This window comes from Zosterops lateralis (assembly GCF_965231275.1).
Source record: "Zosterops lateralis genome assembly, chromosome: W".
Classification (NCBI taxonomy): domain Eukaryota; kingdom Metazoa; phylum Chordata; class Aves; order Passeriformes; family Zosteropidae; genus Zosterops; species Zosterops lateralis.
The window spans coordinates 26,395,034-26,418,180 of record NC_139801.1 but is presented as its reverse complement, the minus strand read 5'-3'; the positions used below and the strand labels follow the sequence as shown (position 1 = coordinate 26,418,180).

The following is a 23,147-nucleotide window of genomic DNA, read 5'->3' as shown; positions in this document are numbered from 1 at the left end:
TAAGTTCACCAAGGCCAAGTGCAAGGTTCTGCACCTCGATCAGGGCAATCCCCAGTACCAATACAGACTGGGAATGAATGGATTGAGAGCAGCCCTGAAGAGAAGGACTTGGGGATATACTGGTGGATGAAAAATTGGCCATGGGCTAGCAATGTGCATTTGCACCCCAGGAAACCAGTCACATTCTGAACTGCATAAAAGTCAGTGTGGTCAGAAGTTTGAGGGAGGTGAATTCTCCCCCTTTACTTCATTCTCATGAGACCCCACTTGGAGTACAACATCCAGTTCTGTTACAGAAAGTCCAGAGGAAGACCACAAAGATGATTAGAGGGCTGGAACACCTCTCATAAGAGGAAAGATTATGAGACTTGGTGTTGATCAGTCTGGAGAAGAGAAGGCTCTGGGGAGACCTTATTGCAGCCTTTCAATATATAAAGGGGGCAGAGAGGCACTTTTTGCCAAAGCTTGTACTGACAGGACAAGGGGCAATAGTTTTAAACTGAAAGAGGGAATGTTTACATTTAGATTTAGGGATCAGGAGCATAGCTGAAATGCTTGTACACCAATGCACTCAGTATGAGAAACAAACAGGATGAACATGTAGTGGGTTGACTTTGGCTAAATGCCAGGTGCCCACCAAGCCACTTTATCACTCTCCTTCCCAGTGGGACAGGGGAAAGAAAATAAGATGGAAAACAAATAATCAGTTGAGAAAAGGCAGTTTATTAAAGCAAAAGCAAAAGTTTGCATGAACATAAGCAGAGAAAAAAAAAATTATTCTCTATAGTGAGTGATGTTTAGACACTTCCCAGGAAGCAGGGCTTCAGCACATGAAGTGGTTGCTCTGGAAGGCAAGCATAAATAACAAATGCCCACCATTTTTTCTCCCTCCTTTAGCTTTTATATTTAAGCTGACATCATATGGTATGGAATATCCCTTTGGTTAATTTGGGTTAGCTGGCCTAGTTGTGTCCCCTCCCAGGATCTTGCCCACTCCCAGCCCCTTGATGGGGGGAGGATGTTGAGGAGACAGTGCTGACACTGTGCCAGCACTGCTCAACAGCAGCCAAAACACTGCTGTGTTATCATCATCTATCTAGCTCCCAATGCAAAGCATAGCACTAGGAGGGCTGCTATGGGAAAATGAATTCCAGCTCAGCCACACCCAATACATGTTTGACCACCCTTAGAGTAAAAAAAAAAAATAAATATTTCTTAGAAGCTATGCTAAGGCACATGGAGGACAGGGAGGTGATTCAGGACAGTCAGCATGGCTTCCCCAAGAGCAAGTACTGCCTGACCAACCTAGAGGCCTTCTATGATGGAGTGACTCCATCAGTGGACAAGGGAAGGACTACCGATGTCATTTATTTGGACTTCTGTAATGATGCCTTTTCCCTGGCCCTAAAATCATGAGCCAGACACAGGGTGATAAAAAGGGGTTACCTTTATAAGAATTTGTCCTGGTTTAGGGCAAATTTGGGAGGAAACCTCCAAATGGGGGTTCCTCAGGAGGGCAAACTTAAATGGCTCCTCCCCCCAGCCAGTCTGGGAAAAGAATTTTTTCGGAGAAAAGTGGAAAAAACTATTTATTTAACAAACAAACTGTCTACAAGCATAAGAAATTGATAACATGAAACAATAAAACCTCTCGCTGCTCTGAAGAGAGATGGCAAAACTGAGAGAATTCCTTGCCGGGAGTCAGCTCAGCTCTCTCAGCTCTATCAGTCTCAGTCTCTTTGGTGCTGGAAAATGCCAAGGTTCAGGCCCAGTGGGGCACAGGTGCAGCTCCTGGTACTCCTCTGGGTTTTCAGTCCGGAGCAGATTTAAACAGTCCCAAGAAAAAGGAAAAAAAAAACAGTCTAGGAAGCTTTTTTGCCCCAGCTAGCTAGACTAACTTAAAGGAAAAAAAAACTCTGACCGCTGTCTGTGCATTCGATGAACGCACAGTCTAAGGATGAAGAAAAACTGCAGAGGAGTGAATAGTTTTCTAAAACAAACTGCGCGCTTCTTCTTTCTCTGCTCACTTCCAGAACCAGTCTTAAAGGTACAGCACACACAGAACAGACGATTGGGGATACAAGCATCATAGTCACCCTAGGACATTCTACTCCTTATTACTATATCGTCAACTTCTCAAAACTAATTGAATTCTAACTCTACAAACACACACATTATACATGCATATATCATATAAAAACAATATACAGCTATATACAGACAATGGCAGTGACATTTAATAAAAGGTGATATTTATACATGGTTCTCATTTAACAATCAGATCTCTCTGAGGTACACATCATGTTGTTCCATCTTTCTGCATTACTCACCATGTACAACCTGGTCTCTGGGCAAAGACAATTTCACAGATGGGTTTGTTTGTTCTTGTGGCAGAATTGATTCAAACTGTCTTCTCTAACAAACTTTTTACATGTACTACAGGGACTTTATCTACTGTATGCAGGAGCTTAGACTGGGCAGGGCCTGCTCTGTTGGTGGAACCTCGTGTGTTAACGAACTAAGTGTCTTTTGCCAGATGCTGCTCCCAATTCTTGAAAGATCTTTTACCTAATGCTTTTAAGGTGGTTTTTAACAGTTTATTGAATTTTTTTACTTTCTCAGCAACTGGTGCATGGTAGGGGATATGGTACACTTATTTAATACTATGTTCTTTAGTTCAGGTGTTGATAAGGTTATTTTTGAAATGAGTCTCATTGTCTGACTCAATTTTCTTAGGGGTACCATGCTTCTAAAGAACTTGCTTTTTAAGGCCTAGAATGGTGTTACGGGCTGAGCATGAGGTACAGGGTAGGTTTCTAGCCACCCTGTGGTGGCCTCTACTATTGTTAGCACGTAGCGCTTATTTTGACGTGTTTGGGGTAGTGTGATATAATCAGTCAGGCCTCCCCATATTTATATTTGGACCACTTCCTACTATACTATAAGGGCTTCACTTGCTTGGCTTGCTTGATTGCAGCACATATGTCACAGTTATGGATAACTTGAGAAATACTGTTTATGGTTAGATCCACCCCTTGGTTTCGTGCCCACTTATAGGTGGCATTTCTGCCCTGATGACCTGAGGCATCATGAGCCCACCGAGCTAGGAACAGCTTTCTTTTGTGTTGCCAATGTAAATTTATCTTTGCAGCTTGATCTACTTGCTCATTGTTTCGGTGCTCTTTAGTAGCTCTACTCTTGGGGACATGGGCATTTACATGGCGGACTTTTACGGGTAGCTTCTTTACTTGAGTGGTAATGTCTTTTTACTCTTCAGCAGCCTAAATTGGTTTTCCTCTATGCTGCTAATTAGCCTTTTTCTGGTTTAGCTGCCGTCTTAGGCTTATTGTTTGATTTAGCTGCTAAGTGACTGCGGTAGCTGCTGATTTATCTCTCTGCCCCCCTGCTTCTCTCTGCTGCCTCACAGTATCTAGCAGCGTACGATAAGCATATGCCAGGGCCCAGCTTATCGCAATAATCTTTTTGTCTTTGGAATCTCCTTGGCACTTCTCTTTCAAGTATTTCCCCAGTACTGCTGTGTTACTCCTGCCTTTAGAGGGGCAATACGTTGCGACGTGGTGTGGACCTTCACAGAGGACAGCATGCAGCAGCTTGGTGAAACATGGAATGCTCTTTTATTATCTGACTTTAAAGGCTTATATACATTTTGTACAGAGGGCCAAGATTGGCCCAAAGAGGTTACAACCTCCTGACTCCATTGGTCAATATGACCATCAGTCAAGTTCTCTCTCAGAGAACAAGAATGCAAAACATACCGATAAATTCTAAGAATACAATATTGTTTACATGAAGCAGCGTGAGAAGCTGCTGCAAAGACTCAAACACCTGAAAGCAAAAAATACAAAAACGACACTGCTGAGTTCTGAATGTGTTCACATGGAAAGTCTCAGGCTATAGGGTCAGAAAATTCTTTCAGGGTTTGGCCCATCTCCTTTCATTCTCCAGACCACTCAGGGTTTTCCACACTTGGGCCTACTTCTGGGTCAGGGGTCTCATCAGCTCTTCTGGAAATCTTAGACTTTACTCTAGACAAGCTGCAAACTATATAGAGAAAGCTCACCAGATGAAATACTAGGAAGGTGGTATTTTTAACATTCAGGGGACACTGAACATTTCTTAAAAGGGAGAGGAAAGACTGAAAAGCTTCATCCCCTATTCTTCTTCTAACAAAGTGGGTGCAATTATTTATAAATCTCTAAAACATGCTGCTGGAACTAGGACGCAGGGTAGGACGAAAAAACTATAAACCAAACATACTCGGCACAAACTCGAGTACCTGTATAAACTTGCTATATATCAAGATCACTGAGCTTAACAAAATAGTAATCTTAATTTGTGAACCTCTAGTGTAAAAGCTATGTGTTAGGGACAGCACTGGAGCTAATTCCGGATAAGAAAACAAGCTTAGGAACTAAAAAGGTATCAAAATCTCAAAGAAACTTAGGGAACAGAAATACAGCAAGGGCTCTATGCCAAGAGACATTAGGAATTTAAGGATCAACACGGCTACTTTATCCCCACACAACGTACACTAAAATGCAATCAATAATCAATATAAGCTTTTTCTACTCTTTCGAGCCCCACGTTGGGCACCAAATAAAAGAATGTATTGTCCTGGTTTAGGGCAAATTTGGGAGGAAACCTCCAAATGGGGGTTCCTCAGGAGGGCAAACTTAAATGGCTCCTCCCCCCAGCCGGTCTGGGAAAAGAATTTTTTCGGAGAAAAGTGGAAAAAACTATTTATTTAACAAACAAACTGTCTACAAACATAAGAAATTGATAACATGAAACAATAAAACCTCTTGCTGCTCCGAAGAGAGATGGCAAAACTGAGAGAATTCCTTGCCGGGAGTCAGCTCAGCTCTCTCAGCTCTATCAGTCTCAGTCTCTTCGGTGCTGGAAAATGCCGAGGTTCAGGCCCAGTGGGGCACAGGTGCAGCTCCTGGTGCTCTTCTGGGTTTTCAGTCCGGAGCAGATTTAAACAGTCCCAAGAAAAAGGAAAAAAAAAACAGTCTAGGAAGCTTTTTTGCCCCAGCTAGCTAGACTAACTTAAAGAAAAAAAAAACTCTGACCGCTGTCCGTGCGTTCGATGAACACACAGTCTAAGGACGAAGAAAAAATGTAGAGGAGTGAATAGTTTTCTAAAACAAACTGCGCACTTCTTTTTTCTCTGCTCACTTCCAGAACCAGTCTTAAAGGTACAGCACACACAGAACAGACGATTGGGGATACAAGCATCATAGTCCCCCTAGGACACTTTGGTGCATAATTTGCTCAGTGGAAAACACTGAAGATGCACACACAACATAATGCATATACAATTTTTATACGTTTTGCAAATTAGTATATCTGACAAGAATCCCCAATTAGAAGCATAATTGGTGAGGTAATTCCCCCCAGTTCAACCCTTTTTTGAATTTCCCTTCCTCTAGATAGAGACTAAACTGTTTATGAAAAGGTGTCTCGAAGAGCTGGTTTCAACTTTGGTTCTCAGGAAGAACCAAGGTAGGAAAGGAGCCTTGGAACACCAGGTTGGAGCCTCTGGAATGTGATTTGTATTTCTGCCTATCAGGCTAAGGAAAAAATACTGGAGCTAACTACAAATAAAATAATAGGCTACAGAGCTACAAATGTATGTGTAAAGAATACAGAGAATCTATTTTTAAAAAAGGGCAAAGAATCAATTTATCATCAGTAAAGCCTTTGACACGGTCCCCCATATCCTTCTCTCTAAATTGGAGAGATTGATTCAATGGGTGGACTGTTAGGTAGATAAGGAATTGGTTGGACAGTTGCATCCAAAGGGTAGTGATCAATGGTTCAGAGTCCTGATGGACATCAGTGAAAAGTAGTGTCTCTCAGGGGTCCATATTGGGACCAGTGTTATTTAGTATCTTCATCAATGACATAGACAAAGGGATCGAGTGCACTGTCAGCAGAATTGCAGATGACAGCAAGATGAGTGGTGCAGTTGACACACCTGAAGAATGGGACGCCATCCAGAGGAATCTGGACAAGTTTGAGAACCAAACCCATGAGAACCTCATAAGATTTAACAAGACCAAGTGCTGGTACTGCACCTGGGTCCAGGTGAACCCCGGTGTTAATATAGACTGGGGGATGAACTGATCGAGAGCAGCCCTGCTGAGAAGGACTTAAGGGTGCTGGTGGATGCGAGACTGGACATGAGCTGGCAATGTGTGCTTGCAGCCCAGAAAGCCAACTATGTCCTTGGGCTGCATCAAAAGCAAGTCGAGGGAGGTGCTTCTGCCCCTTTACTCCACTTGGATGAGACTGTTTTAGATCGAGTGAGAGCTTTGGACAAGCCCTGCCTTTGGCTCACATTTTTGGCTGCAGGTCTACTTAAGTGACCCTCACTTAAATCACTCTGGCTTGCAAGTTCTTAAGAATGAAAGATTATGTCTATTGTAAAATGAGTTATTTATTGAATAGATATGAGGTAACAGACCAGAGGCCTTAAACAGAGTTAGTTACTACACAGGATAAACTAAAAGAACTACTAGTAGATTACATAAAACAGTGCATGACATAAAAGTATGTATATTACAGCTAGCAAAGAAATAGTATAGATTAGAAGTCAATGTGACTTACTACCAAATTGACAATAGTGTACACAGATTCCTTTCACTCAGCCACCAGGAGAGTAACCCAAAACTCGTGGTAGGAGAAAATAGTAGGAGATGGGACTCCGCAGTGGTGGCAAATTCTTCCCACAGCCACTGCAGCCTGCCTCCCCTCCTATCCCGAGAGAGAGAGAGAGCTCAGAGCTGAGCCCAGCCCCTCACTCCCAGCCAAAATCTCTAGGTATCTCTGCCCTTCCCAAAAATCTCGAGGTATCTTTGCCCTTCCCAAGAACAAAGCCCCTGGCTAAGGGGCTGCAGCCATCTGCACCCCTTTCCCCCACCTTGGACACTTCTTTTGTCATTAATATCTCTTAGCAATAAATGGGAGAAAATTCCATGAAAGAAAAAGAAAAAAAAAATTTAAAAAGCCTAACCTCCCACAAAGATTAACTGGTTAATGAGGCCCAAATGTTTAATAGTTGGAAAGAATTGTTTAAAATTGCTGCTGTTCCTTTGACTTTTCTACTCCCTTCACAAATCCTTTCACAAATTGTAGTTCTATATTAGTTTTTCCTTCTTTTTCATAATAACACTGTACATATTGCTGTCCAATTTAAAATTTCACTCTGCTGAACTAACTGAATGTCTTAAAATACAAATGAGCTCAGAATTTCAAGCTTCAGCCAGAGAATTTCAGTGAATTTGAAATCAAAGCAAAGCACTTATAGGGCTCTTGCATATAGGATCCTCTTGACGGACTTTTTTTGGTCATGTTTACAGTTTTGTAATGTCCACAGTCGTTGTGGTTTAACCCCAGCCAGCAACTAAGCACCACACAGCTATTCATTCACTCCTCCCTCCCTGCAGTGGGATGGGGAAGAGAATTGGGAAAAATGGTTTGACAGTTGGACTTGACAATTGTTGAGGCTGGTGATTGGACTTGATGATCTTAAAGGTCTTTTCAACCTTGATGATTCTATGATTCAGTGATTCTATGAATAGTAAACCTCTTGGGTTGAGATAAGGAAAGTTTACTAAGATAAAAAAGGAAGAGAAAAAAATAGAATATACAAAACAAATTATGCAAAATGCAATGGCTCACCACTTGCTGACTGATGCCCAGCCCATTCCTGAGCTGTGATTCCAGCCTTCTGGCGAACTCCTCCCAGTTTATATGCTGAGCATGACATCATAGAATGTTAAGGGTTGAGAGGGGCCTTAAAGATCTAGTTCCAAACTCCCTGCCTTGGGCAGGGACATCTTCCATTAGACCAGGTTGGTCCAAGCCCCATTCAACCTGGCCTCGAACACTGCCAGGGATGGGCCATCCACAACTTCTCTGGGCAGCCTGTTCCAGTGTCTCACCAGCCTCACAGTAAAGAATTTCTTTCTTATGTCTAACCTAAATTTCCCCTCTTTCAATTTGTACCCATTACTCCTTGTCCTATCACTACAGTTCCTGAAGATTCCCTCTCCAGCTTCCCTGTAGGTCCCTTCAGATACTAGAAGGTTACTATGAGGTCTTCATGCAACCTTCTCTTCTCCAGGCTGAATAGCCCCAACTTTCTTAGCCTGCCTTTGTAGGGGAGGTGCTCCAGTCCTCTTATCAACTTCATGACCTTCCTCTGGACTTGCTCCAACAGTTTCATGTACTTATGTTGGAGGCACCAGAACTGTATTCTACTCCAGATGGGATCTCACAAGAGATGAGTAGAGGGGAAGAATCACCTTCAACCTGCTGCCAATTTTCCTTTTGATGCAGCCCAGGATGTGGTTTGCTTCCTGGGCTGTGAGCTCACACATGGAATATCCGTTTTGTCAGTTTGGGTCAGCTGTCCTGCCTGTGCCTCCTCATAGCTTCTTGTGCACCCCTAGCCTTCTTGCTGGCCGGACATGAGAAGCTGAAAAGTCCTTGACTTAGTATAAGCACTACATAGCAACAACTAAAACATCAGTGTTATCAACATTATTCTCATCCTAAATCCAAAACAGCACTGTACCAACTGCTAGAAAGAAAATTACTTCTATTACAGCTGAAAACAGCATACAAAATAAATGTCATATAAATAAAAATTCAGCTTTGACTGGAGGATTTTAAAAGCTACAACAGTTTTTTAAAATTACTGTATAATATATTAATACTTGAATGAGATCTTCCTCTCATATCTTCTATTTTTGTCATACTTTTCTCCACCCATCTTCAGATGGGGCTAAAATCATTTTCTGTTAAGTTAATACAATACTTATTTTAACAGTGACTCCAAGTTAATTACTCAGTACTTGTGACATATGAAATGTTATTTTGTGTAGATGCAGGGTTTTTTTGCCAATCCTGTTAAGTTTGGTTATAGCAACTGTACACTCTTTTCTACAATGATGTTTCCCTCACTTAAACAATTCAAATGTATAACTACTACTTCTTTTATTTTCTTTTCCTGAAGTCGAACAACTTATCCTTACACGGAAACCCAGATGTATAGCCAAAACACTGGGGGAAATTACTTCGAAGGAAGTTCTTCACAGGCAACTACAGTGGTCTCCTCTCATAGTATGGTGGGCACCGGAGGGATTCAGATGAGTGTTGCAGGAGGACAGCTCATTGGCAACTCAGGAGGGACCTATCTGATTGGCAATTCAATGGAAAATTCTGGTCATTCAGTGACTCATACAACACGGGCCTCCCCAGCTACAGTAAGTACTTCAGAACTATGTTAAATCTTTGGGGATATTTCTTAATCACTATGATGTTCTGGCATGCTGACATGTTTCTGTAGCAAAAAGCATATTATGTTGTCAGAATCAGTAACACATGGCTTTGTCATGCAAATATTTACATTTAGTTTAACTTGGTACATGTAAATAGTATAGTGCTGTCATGGTTTAATCCCAGCTGGCAACTAAGCACCACACAGACACTCACTCTCACCCAGAGGGATGGGGGAGAGAATCAGAAGAATAAAAAGGAGAAAACTCATGGGTTGACATAAAAACAGTTTAATAATTTTAAAATGGAAACAATAGTTATAATACTGATAGGAATAAAAATTAAAAGGAAAAGAAAAAAATAACAAAGAGAATGCAAATAAAATCCAAGAAAGACAAGTGATGCAAATGAAATCAATTGCTCACCAACTGACTGAGCCAGTCCAGCTGCCTAGTCAGTCCCCGAGCAGTGGCCCCCCTGCCAATGTCTCCCCTAGTTTTATTGCTGAGTGTGACATCATATGGCCTGGAATATCCCTTTGCTCAGTTAGGGTTAGCTGTCCCAGCTGTGTTCCCTCCCGACTTGTTGTCTACCCCCAGCCTACTCACTGGTGGGGCAGCGTGAGAAGCAGAAAAGGCCTCGACTCTGTGTAAGCCCTGCTCAGCAATAACTAAAACATCCCTGTGTTATCAACACTGTTTTCAGCACAAATCCAAAACACCAGCCCCATACTAGCTACTGTGAAAAAAATTAACTATCCCAGCCAAAACCAGTGCAGTTCACTGGGGATGCTTGCATGCATAAGAATGTGGATGAGACTGAAAATTTGGCTACAACCTCCTTTCAGGTAGTTGTAAAGAGTGATAAAGTCTGCCCTGAGTGTCCTCTTCTCCAGGCTAAACAACCCAAGCTCCGTCAGCCCTGCTCCTCATATGACTTACTCTCCAGACCCGTCACCAGCTTCCTTGTCCTTTTCTGCACCTCAATGTCTTTCTTGTAGTGAGAGGCCCAAAACTGAACACAGTATGGGCAGGGACATCTTACAGTAGTTCAGGTTGCTCAAAGACCCAACCAATCTGACCTTGAACGCTTCCAGGTATGGGGCATCCACAACTTCTCTGTGCAACCTGTTTCAGTGTCGCACCACTCTCATTGTAAAGTTTCTTATGTCTAATCAAAACGTATCCTCTTTCAGTGTTCAATCATTACCCCTTGTCCTACTGCTAAAGGCCCTAGAAATTTTGTCCCTGTCTTTCTTATAAGCCCTCTAAGTATTGAAAGACTACCTAGAGCCTTCTCTTCTCCAGGCTGAACATCCCCAACTCTCTCAGTCTTTCCTCATAGGAGAGGTGTTCCAGCCTTCTAATCATCTTTGTGTCCCTCCTCTGGAACCATTCTAACAAGTCTTGCTTGTGCTGGGGACCTCAGAGCTGAATGCAGTACTCTAAGTGGAGTCTCACAGAAGTGAAGCAGGGAAGGAGAATCACCTCATTTGACCTGCTGGCCATGCTTCTTTTCATTCAACTCAGGATGCGATTGTCTTTCTGTGCTGCAAGTGCACATTGCCAGCTCATGGCCAATTCTTCATCCACCAGTGCATCCCCAAGTCCTTCTCCGCAGAGCTGCCCTCAATCTGTTCATTCCCCAGTCTGTATTGATACTGGGAATTGCTCTGACCCAGGTGCAGTACTTTGCACTTGGCCTTGGGGAACTTCATGAGATTTGCATGGGCCCACTCCTCAAGCTTGTCAAGGTCCCTCTGGATGCTACATAACAAACTAACTGAATCACTCAGTTTGGTGTCATCTGGAATCTTGCTGAGGGTTCACTCAATTCCACTTTGTGTTACGTTGATGAAGATATTAAATAGTATTGGTCCCAGTATGAATCCCAGAGAGACACCACTAGTCACTGATCTCCATTTGGACATGGAGCCATTGACTGTAACTCTTCAGATATGGCCATCCAGACAGTTTCTTATCCATCTAACAGTCCGTTGATCAAACCCATATCTCTCCAATTTAGTGGCCAGAATGTTTTGGGGGACCATTTGAAAGGCCTTACAGAAGTCCAGGTAGATGACATCTGCAGCTCTTCCCTTTTCCACTGATGCAGTCAGTCCATTGTAGAAGACCACTAGATTAGTCAGACATGATTTGCCTTTGGTGAAGTCATGTTGGCTGTGTCTCTAATCACCTCCTTGTTTCCATGTTTTGACATATGCAGAATCACAGAATGGGTAAGTTGGAAGGGACCACTGGAGGTTGACTAGTCCAACTTCTCTGCTCAAGCAAGGGCCCTAGAATACATTATTTAGGATTGTATCCAGACAGTTCTTGACTATCTCCAGGGAAGGAGACTCCATAATCTCTCTAGGCAACCTGTTCCAAAACTCAGTCACCTGCACAGTAAAGTTCTTCCTAATGTTCAGTTGGAACTTCCTGTGTTCCAGTTTCTGCCTGTTGATTCTCGTCATATTGCTTGGCCCCAGCAAGCCGAGCCTGGCCCCATCCTTTTGGCACCCTCCCTTTTGATACTTATATACATTGATAAGATCCCCTCAGTCGTCTCTTCTCCAAGCTAAACAGGCCCAACTTCCCGAGTATTTACTCATGAGTTGCTCCAGTCCCTTAATCAACTTTGTAGCCCTTTGCTAGACCCAGTCCAGGACGTCCATGACTTTCTTGTACTGAGGAGCCCAGAACTGGACACAGCACTCCAGATGAGGCTTCACCAGGGCTGAGTAGAGGGGCAGGATCACCTCCCTCCACCTGCTGGTAATGTTTTTCCCAATGCATCCCAGGATACCATCGGCCTTCTTGGCCACGAGGGCACTGCTGGCTCATGGGCAGCTTGTTGTTCACCAGGATCCCCCAGGTCCTTCTCCACAGAGCTGCTTTCCAGCAGGTCACCTCCAGCCTGTACTGGTGCCTGAGGTTATTCCTTACCAGGTGCAGGACCCTGCACTGGACTTTGTTGAATTTCAGACAGTTCTTTTCTGTCCATCTCTCCAGTCTGTTGAGATCCTTCTGAATGGAAGCATAGCACTCTGGAATATCTGCCACTCCTCACAGTTTTGTATGGTCAGCAAACCTGTGGTGAAGGCACTCTATCCCTTCATCCAAGTTATTGATGAATAAACTAAATAATACTGGGCTCAATACTTTTCAGGACAATGAGTTTCATGATTTTACCAGGCCGGAGGTGAGGCTGACTGGTCAGTTGTTTCCAGGGTCATCCTTTTTACCTTTTTTTAAAATGGGTACAAGTTTCCCTTTTTCCTGTCACCAGGGTCGTTTCCTGACTGCCATGACAAATATAATATTCCAATTCCTTCAGGGCCCTGCCATGCATCTTGTTGGGTCCCATGGACTTGTGTGCACTCATGTTCCTCTGGTGGTCATGAACCAATCTTTTCCTCTGATGAGAGGGACTTCTTTTCTCAAGTTACTGCCTTGAGGTTTGGGGCTTGAGATATGTGGGAGGAGAGATTTTCCTTGAAAACTGAGACAAAAAAAAATGTTGAGTACCTAAGCCTTTTCCATGTCAGTTGTCACCAGTTGTCCTGTGCTATGTATCAGGCTGGAGAAGAGAGTACATTTTCTTTAATCTTTCTTTTCTGGCCAACATACCTGTAGAAGCCCTTCTCATTTTTCTCATCCCTTGCCAAATTCAGTATCAGCTGTGCCTTAGCTTTCCTGTTGTCATCCCTACACATTTGGGCAACATCCCTATATTCTTTCCATGTTCCCATGTCCCTGTTTCCACAGCCTGTGCATTTCCTTCTCATACTTTAGGTTTCACCAGGAGATCCTTACTAGGCCATTCTGGTTTCCTGCCCTCCTTGCCTGATCTCTTGCATGTGGGAATCAAGAGCTCTTGTGCTCTAAGAATAATGTCCTTGAAGAGCTGCCAACTCTGTTCAGCTCCTTTATCCCTGAGGGCAGTTTCCCAGGGAGTCCCATCCACTAATTCCTTAAACAACTGAAATTTTGCTCTCTTAAAATTCAAAGTCCTGACTCTACTCTTCACCTGGCCCATATCCCTCAAGATTGTGAATTCCACCAGGGCATGATCACTGCAGCAAGGGCTGTCACTAGTCTTGAGAACTCTAATTAGTTCTTGACATCTCTAATTAATTTAAGGCTCTTGATATATAGGATTTAACTCATACAAGAAATAGTCAATTGAAACTTAACAGTTCAGCTTAAACTGCGACATCATACACATGGTTCTTTAAATTTACTAGAAGATTTAAATAAACCAGGTAAACTAGAGCAACACACCAGTTCAATTTTTCTTGTTTTTTACCTGGTACATTTCACTTTTAATCCTAATTCTACCTGCACCATCATAATATTTTTTCATACTTGTATAGACAATTTAAGAGATCACAATAATATGTAGCCAGACCTGCTTCTTAATGTAATACTCATCAAATGTATTCAAATATTTTGAATTAATTTTGGATAATTTTCACATGAAGACAAATGAACCAGTCATGGGCTTTTTATAACCTCTGACACTTTTGCCCTATCAAGATTTAGTACTGTTTCACTGTTTACAATAAACAACTTCATTTTGTTTTATTCACTGTCACTAATCAAATAATTACATTTTTGTAACTAGCAAATTAGTCATAACATTGATAAGATTTTAGCTCTTCCTGATAATTCTACTAATACGTTGCAGCAATTTGAAATTATATCACATGTATCCTACTTGAATGATGAGTCTGGGTGGGTTACTGACGGTCAATGTCAGAAGCAAAGATGAATTAGAAGATTAACTCAACTCCCCTATAAATAATAGAATTTAAATCACCCTGAACTTTTTACTATATGTAAATGTTTGAAGGATTGTTCTGAAAATTTTTGCATTGTGATACCAATGTTTCCTAATGTCAAAACTTTCAAAATGTGTATATAGTTATTAAATTAAAAAATGCATTATGCTTGTCAGCCTGGAAAGAACTCCCATCTATTAGTTCTGTTTTTCTAGCAAGCATTAAGGTTGATCTGCAATTACTGCTATTCATCAGTCATCACTATCCATAGGAACTATTGACTCAGAAATGTATCCTATTTCAGTCATGCTTGTGCACATCAATAGGTACATGGAAATAAAAACAAAGCAAATATGAAATAAGTAATTTGTTAATACTTCTGAATTAATTAATGAATACTCCTGGGACTAAATACAGTGTGCTAACCATTCTCTTGATGGAAAAGAAAGCACGGCACCTTTCTAATATAAACCATTTGATAATGGAGTGGCAGAAAAAGAATAACAGCCACAAATAAGGAGGCCCAATAGTAATGTCAAATCCTGATAGTATAGTTTTGGAGGTGTCCTGGTTTAGGGCAAATTTGGGAGGAAACCTCCAAATGGGGTTCCTCAGGAAGGCAAACCCAAATGGCTCCTCCCTCCAGCCAGTCCTGGAAAAGAATTTCCTCGGAGAAAAGTGGAAAAAACTATTTATTTAACAAACAAACTGTTTACAAACATAAGAAATGAATAATATGAAACAATAAAACCTTTCGCTGCTCCGAAGAGAGATGGCAAAACTGAGAGTCCTTGCTGGGAGTCAGCTCAGCTCTCTCAGTCTCTTATCAGTCCCAGTCCCTTTGCCGCTGGAAAATGACGAGGTCCAGGCCCCGGTGGGCCACAGGTGCAGTTCCTGGTGCTCCTCTGGGTTTTTTCAGTCCAGAGCAGATTTAAACAGTCCCAAGAAAAAAAGGAAAAAAACCCAAAACAGTCTAGGAAGCTTTTTTGCCCCAGCTAGCTAGACTAGCTTAAAGGAAAAAAACTCTGACCGCTGTCTGTGCGTTCGATGAACACACAGTCCAAGGACGAAGAAGAAGTGCAGAGGAGGGAATAGTTTTTCAAAACAAACTGCATGCTTATTCTTTCTCTGCTCACTTCCAGAACCAGTCTTAAAGGTACAGAACACACAGAACAGATGATTGGGGATACAAGCATCATAGTCACCCTAGGACAGGAGGAAGTATAGTTCTTTTAAGAGAAAAAAAGTATAAAAATGTGTAAGCTTCTGTAGCCTTATTTTAAGCTGGAGTATTTGTGATTTGGAAAGAAGTTTGAAATAAGATTTTATTTATTCAAACAGCCAACCTCTTTCTAGGTAAAAGAATTTTTTCCTTTTTTCCTCACCCCTCTGGTAATTGGCAAAACAGTTTTTATAGCTGTATTCATCCTGAAATGAACAAACTGCTTCAGATTAAAAAATCAGAGATACATGGATCTTTATGTTATATTGGAAAATTAAATCACCTAGTCTGACCTTAAATCATACAGGCCTGACATTTTTATTCAAATCTTCTGAACACAATGACTTGTTTGGTGAAATAGGCATTCAGTCTAGGTTTCCAAACACAAGAAGGTGAATAATCTGTTTAATCAGTCAGTTCAAGTACTAGCACTGTTAAAAATGTTGGTCAATTATGAATTAATTAGTGGGGTGGAAGTTTAGAGGATTTGAGGGGTCTTGTACTCTCATTAACCTATGTCCCTCAAGACTCTGCCTCCTGATTCATTCTGCTCCGTATCTGTGAGGCATTGTGACTTGTTTCTATCCCTTCCCAAGAAAAGAGATAAGTTTCAGTGTTGCAGAGTAGACAGAATTACATATATGTCCTACTCTGCCCCTGGTAGTCCCACATAGCCCCCATTGGATTTCCAGAAAATCCCCATGAGACTAAGGTCAGACACACTTGCACCATTTACATTCTGGCCTCATATGCTTATATTGCTCATTTCTCTCTAGCTTTCAGCCATTATTTTTTGTTGTGTTAAAAATTTAAAATTGCATTTAAAATTTAAATTTAAAAAGCCCTGTAGCACCCAGTATTTTGCTTCTAGTTTTGCCTCTTAATGTATTTATTCAGTAGATCACATTCCTATATCAGCATGCTATATTTAGTGTATTCATTACGAACAAATTGTTTCTGAAATAACTCTTTGTGGTGGGTTGGCCTAGCCACCAGGTGCCCACCAAGCCACTCTCAATCCCACTCCTCAACAGTCTGTTTTGCCTCTGATCATAATTGGTGAGTGATCTCCCTGTCTTTATTTCAACTCATAAGCTTTTTGTAATTTCTTTATCTCCTCCTGTCCAGCTGAGGAGGAGTGTTAGAGCAGCTTGGTGGGCACCTGGAGGCCAGCCAAGGTCAACCCACCACACTTTCAAAGGCAAATCAGACTTGATTTGGTGAAATTATTTTAATTTATTGCCAATTAAACAGAGCAGGATAATGAGAAATAAAAACAAATCTAAAAACACCTTCCACCCACCCCTCCCTTCTTCCCAGGCTCAGCTTCATTCCCAACTTTTCTACTTCCTCCCTCAGAGTTGCACAGGGGGACAGGGAATGCCATCAGCTCATAATGCTTTTTGTTTCTGCCTTTTCTTCCTCTTCATGTTCTTGTCCTGCTCAAGCATGGGGTCCTACCCACCGGAGACGGTCCTTCATGAACTCCAATGTGGGAATTCCCACTGGCTGCAGTTAATCACAAACTGCTCCAGAGTGTTTTTTGGTTTTTTTTCCATGGGGAGAAGTCCCTAAGGAATGGACTGCTCTAGCATGGGTCCCCCACAGAGTCACAGGTCCTGCCAACAAACCTGCTTCAGCATGTGCTCCTCTCCACAGGCCACCATTCCTGCCAGGAGCTTCCTTTAGTGCACATCCTCCTTGTCTATTGTAGGGTCCTCCACGGGCTGCAGGTGGATATCTGCTCCACTGTTAACCTTCATGGGCTGCAGGGAAATCTCTGTTCAGACGCCTGGAGCGCTTGCTCTCCTCTTCCTTTACCTATCTTAGTGGCTGCATAATTTTATTTCTCACATATTCTCACTTCTAGTTGTCATTGTGAAGTGGTTTTTTTTTTTACCCCTTCTTAAATATGTTTGCACAGAGGCTCTAGCAACATCATTGGCCCATATTTGGCCAGTGGCAGGTCAGTCTTGGAGCTGGCTGGAACTGTCTCTGACACGAGAACAGCTTCTAGTGTCTTCTCTCAGAAGCCCTCCCTGTACTGCCAGGTCTACCAAAACCTTGCCACATAAACCCAATACACTTGTATGGAAAACTATTCTCATTATTAAAAAATTGGTCAAACAATGATGTTTTGTTTCTGATGTATTCAAAATTTGATATTGGAGATGCCTCTGAATCCCTGAAGTGAATTTCTGTCTGTTCTTTTTCTTTTCTTCTGTAAAAATGTATAAAGTAGGTGAAACATGACTAGCCACTGCTATCATTACAGTTCATATCTTAGTGGCATGGTGTTAACATTTTTCTAGATTAGTGGATTTCTGTGTCTGTTGTGCTTTAACCCCAGCCAGCAACCAAGCTCCATGCAACCACTCACTCACTCCCCCATCAGCAGGATCAGGGAGAGAATCGGGAGGGTAAAAGCTAGAGAACTCATGGGTTGAGATAAAGACAGTTTAATAGGGAAAGGAAAAGCCACTCACACAAGCAAAGCAAAACAAGGAATTAATTCACTGCTTCCCATGGACAGGTAGGTGTTCAGCCATCTCCAGGAGAGCAGGGCCTGGTCATGCATAACAGTGACTTGGGAAGACAAAAGCCACCACTCCAAACATCCCCCTCCCCCCCTTCCTCCTTATTCCCCCCACTTTATATACTGAGCATGATGTCATGTGGTCTGGAATATCCCTTTGGTCAGTTTGGGTCATCTGACCTGGCTGTGTCTCCTCCCAACTTCCCATGCACTCCCAGTCTCCTCATCAGCTTGGCAGTATGAAAAGCAGAAAAAGCCTTGGCTCTGTGTAGGCCCTACTCAGCAATAACAAAAAATATCTCTGTATTATCAACCCTATGTTCAGCTGTCGGGGTCTGATACTGGTTAAAATGCCAGGCACCCACAAGAATCGTAACGAAGGGCTCATGAGTTGAGATAAGGACTGTGAGAAAAGAGTCTGAGGGCATAAGAGGCTCAAATTTAAAGGTAAAAAGTAAATATTATTATTAAATGAGTCAAAGGAGGATAATGAGGAGTAAAATTAGCCTTTAAAACACCTTTCTACCCCCCTGGCCCCTCCATCCTTCCCACTGACAGCGCAGGGAGACGATGTGGGGGTATTTGGTCAGTTCATCACTTGAGATCTTACTTAAGTTCATTTAGAGAGAGGAATGTCTCTCTTCTGCTATGCTGTGGGGTCTTTCCCACGGGACATAGTTCTCTATGAACTTCTCGAGCATGGTTCTAATTTCATGAGTAGCAGTCCTACCCAACCTTCTGTAACATGAGTCCTTCCCACAGGCAAAAGAGTCTTTCCAAAACTGCCATTGCATGGGTCACTAGTCCATGGAGTGTAGTCTTTTAAGGATAAGCTGCTCTAGTGTGGAAGCAAGGGCCCTTTTTCTCTGTCTCTGTAAGCAAGACCCCTCTCTCTCTGGGTCTCCCACTGGATTACAGCTTTTTTAGCATCTACCCACTCCAGTAGGAGCACCTTTTCCCACAGGCTGCAAGCGGATCTCTGCATGCCCTCTGTTGCAATATCGGACACACAAAGGACAAGGCAGACAGCAGAAGGTCAGGCAGGAAAGTTCTATTTTAATTTTTCTGACTCCATTTATATACACTTTCTACAGAAGGCAAAAGATTGGCTACACAGGTTTCCACCTCTCCGACCTTGTAGGTGAACATCACCATCAATCATATTTCTCCTCCCAGAGGAGAAATATGTAAACAAAGTACATAATTCTAAATATATACATAGTTTATATGAAGCTGCGTGAGAATCTCCACTACAAAATTGCAAACACAAGGCAAGAAAACTTAGGGCGACAGCCCCCCATGGACTTAATGTATTACAGGGAGACACTGTTTTATTATAGTCCTCAACAGAGACATTGTGACTCCAATGCTTGGAGCAACTCCTCCCCCTCTTTGTTTCCACTGACCTTGGTGCCGTCATGTTGTCTTTTTCCTCATCTTCACTTCCTCCTCTTTCTCCGACTAGGAGGAAAAAATTACTGTTCATAAGTACCCTTGCAAACAAATTCCACAAATTCAAAGATTTCTGCAGGATCTCATAGCACTGAGAAGTTGATTTTGTCTAGATTCTGCCCCTTTACTTCACTCTGGTGAGACCCACCCTGGAGGCCACCAAGATGATCAGAGGGCTGAAGCACCTCTCCTCTGAAGAAAGGCTGAGAGAGCTGGGAGTTGTTCAGCATGGAGAAGAGAAGGCTTTGGGGAGACCTTATTGTGGCCTTTCAGAACCTGAAGGGAGCCAACAAGAAAGCTTGAGAGGAACTTTTTACAAGAGCATGTAGTGACAGGACAAGGGGGAATGGCTTCAGACAGAAAGAGAGTAGGTTTAGATTTGATATTAGGAAGAATTCTTTACTGTGAGAGTGGTGAGGCCCTGGCACAGGTTTCCCAGAGAAGTTGTGGATACCCCATCCCTGGAAGCATTCAAGGCCAGGTTGGATGGAGGGGTCTCAGCAACCCTGTCTAATGGAATGTGTCCCTGCCCATGGTGGAGGGGTTGGAACTGCGTGATTCTTAAGGTCTCTTCCAAGCCAAACCATTCTATGATTCTATGATTCTATTTATATCTTCATAATTTATGATTTTAAAAAATGGTTCTTTGAACAGGTCACAAAAACTTGTCACAGTGAAGTGAGAGGGTAGTATAATAGCTTGAATGAGCAGCAGGAGGCAGGACTTCAGCCCTGTAGTACTACTGTAGAGAAGGTATTGTCAAAGAGTGGAGTGAGATTCAGAATTACAATTTAAACTATATGTGATGTTGTAATATTATGTTAAAATGGGAGAGACTATGGTTGTACAACATAGTGAGTTGATCTTAGTATGATGAAATCTTAATCTTTTAATATACAGTATCCTTTTTAAATTTGACCTTTTCTGTCTGATTGAATAGTTTGACTTAATAGTATTTTCTACTGAAGCAAGAAAAAAATCTGTGTCCAAACATTATTTTTGCAATATTTCTTGCATACCATCAGATCCTAGCATGCTTTTATCAAAAGGCTTATATTTCTAATAGTAAACAGTTGTAAGAAAGACTTGCTTTTTCATTGAGAATTGCTACAGTAAGAATACTATTTGATTAGTTTAGAAAAAGGGGAAAGCACATTTTATTTATGCACTGAAATATAATCTGAAATATTTTTCAGTTTTGTGCTGTATATTGAGTGAACTCATTTTAGTAATGGAATTTACCAGTATAAACTCTTTAGATAATAGTGATGCCTTGAGAAGGCTGACCTGGAACAGAGACTAGACAGAGCTAAGAGAATAAAGTCGGTATTTATCAAAAGGCCTTTAAGGGTACACCCTGGGCAGTTCAAGGGCCTAGCCAGGGCTACACCCAAGATGGACCCAAAATGGTCACAAAAATGGACGACCAGTCACAAGGTCTCACACTTTTATAAGTTTTGGTCCATTTGCATATTGGGGTTAATTGTCCAATTACAGCTTCAGATTATGCAGTCCCATCCTTCCTGTTTTCTCTCTTCAGTCCAGCATTGTTTATGCTTTTGGTTCTGAAACTTGTAATGGTTTTCCTTGGTCTCAAGCTGGAAAAGGATTTGTTTTGTCTACCTACTCTGTGAAGAGAGCTTACTAACACTTAATATGAGTCTCAGAACTACACACCTAGGCAGCACAGAATCTGAAAAACATGAAAGCTAAAACTTAAGTCATCAATAGTGCAATAATTAAAGAAGTATAGGGAAGATTTATTTTAAAACTGTCAACAGTGGATATAAGTGGTTTTAAATTTACAGATGCTTTTCCATTGCTTTTCTGTTTTTTCCATTTAATGTGGCTCATTATGTGACTTTTACTGTACATCCCATTGTCTCAATGACTTTCAATGTTTTTGCTATTCTAGCTCTGCATCTAAACTACAATTAGATTGTAATTTTATTTTTATTGTTGTCATTATTGAATTAATAAGATGTATTAATATGGAAGGGAAGAATAGGAAGGGATATGGTTGTCTTTACTCATTTGTATTAGGAGTAATGCTACTGTACAATTAGTGGTTTATAATACTTTTTCCTTTAAAAGTATTATTTTGAACCCATCTGATTTTTTATTTTCTTTTAAGGATGGATCTTGCTGTCTGTGTAAGCCTCCAATTTTCATTTACTTTGAGAGCTCTGAATATTCAAAGAATGCTTTAACAGTCTGTAGGGGGTGATATCCTGTACAATGAAGCTAATGGCAGAAAACCTACAGAATGATTGAGATTTTACTCCATGGTTGCAGAGAGCAGAAATTTTGCTTCCTATTCACACTCAGTGTGCACAGTTCTTTCTCAAATACTTAGAGGAAGAAACACTGAGGCATTTCTTAGGATTTTATTCTGGTTTTTTTTTTTTTTTTTTTTTTTTTTTTTTAAATTCAAAACGCTGATTGTTCAGTAATTTTTACTGTTTGCAATGTAGCTTACTAGTAAATCCACTTCTCTTATTTCATGAGTAAGGGGGAAGGTAAATTGGACTTTGAAAGTGGGATACTGCAGTATATATATGCAAGCAAAATGCCACCCTGACTTCACTAGGAGGTTTGCCTTCATGAGGACTTCAGGATGAGGCTTTTAAGTAGAAAATATCCCTTAGCTATGACCAAACTAGATATTTCTGTTGAACTTAAGGGAATCTATCAGAATTTTTCTGATTAGTCTTTTATACTGTCTTGAGTCATTTTCTAATGACATCTATTATCAGATTGAAATGGCGATTGAGACACTTCAAAAGTCTGATGGTCTTTCTACTCACAGAAGCTCTCTTCTCAACAGCCATGTAAGTTGTCTCTTCTTTCATGAAAGCTAATCTCTATCTTGTTCTGCCTGCTTAGCCTGCCTCTAAATGTTTGTTTTAATTTATTGCTATTTTTTGCTTGTAGTCTTTCCATTTTAGTTGCTCATAATCTACATCTTATGTCACTATATTTTGTCAGGCTAAATGTCATAACACTGTAGAGTGCATTTCTTTTCTAGGTTCTGTATTGTGTTAATGCAGCTAAACATATTTGTCTATTTTGCAGGTCCCAATGCAAATGTAAAAATAAAAATCAAATAACCCTTAGGTGGTCTGTGTTTGACATTCAAAAATAATTTTCTATAATTTGTGTACCTGATATAATAATTTAAGATCAGGTAAAAGGGGAAAGAAGCAGTGCGCACAGTTTGAATAAAAATATACTTTAGATTTCTTTTCAAATATTTCTATTATTCTGAATAAGTTTATTATAACAATTCTGCAGATCCATCTCATGAGATTTAAAAATTAAAACAATCTGTTAGTGTCTAATATGTTTTCTTCTGCCTTTTGCTTTGTTCTGTCTTTGCAAATCCTTTCGATAGGAATTTTCTTTAATAAAAGGCTGAAGATGTTTCATAAAAATATGGTTGCAAATATAGTGGTAACGCCATTAAATATAACTTTTAGGTAAAGGAGTAAGGCTCAAATTTTAATTATCAGTTTGTTTTTAAATAGTGCTAGTCTTTCTTGAAATGTGCAAACAAAATGTTTTTTCTTCAGCTGGTATAAATAGTTTTGTATTTTTAATTGCTGCTAAATTTCTATACATACTACATCCATTTTGCTTCTTAGCCTTACTAACAATCATAAACTCACATATTTTTTCAGATTCTTGTATTTCTTTACCACAGAAAAGTAAATAATCATTGTAATATGAATGTATGAGTATATTGGGTAGAGTCTATACACTTATTTTGATTTGCTGACATTCCTCCCCCCCCCCAAGAATGTGGTAATATCAAGGTGAAAACCAAAATTTTTTGTAAAAGT

General features: G+C 41.0%; 1 protein-coding gene across 6 annotated transcripts in view; it reads left to right on the top strand.

The window, feature by feature from the left end:
• The window catches only part of LOC310922190 (transcription factor RFX3-like), a 214,089-nt gene that overhangs the window by 110,384 nt on the left and 80,558 nt on the right, over positions 1-23,147 (top strand). For 5 of the 6 annotated variants that reach the window (XM_083882603.1, XM_083882604.1, XM_083882605.1 and 2 more), the window contains 2 exons: positions 9,047-9,296; positions 22,062-22,136. In XM_083882603.1, coding sequence (XP_083738729.1) covers positions 9,047-9,296; positions 22,062-22,136 — 325 coding nt within the window. The remainder of the gene's footprint in view (positions 1-9,046; positions 9,297-22,061; positions 22,137-23,147) is intronic. The other variant, XM_083882606.1, reaches the window with a different exon arrangement.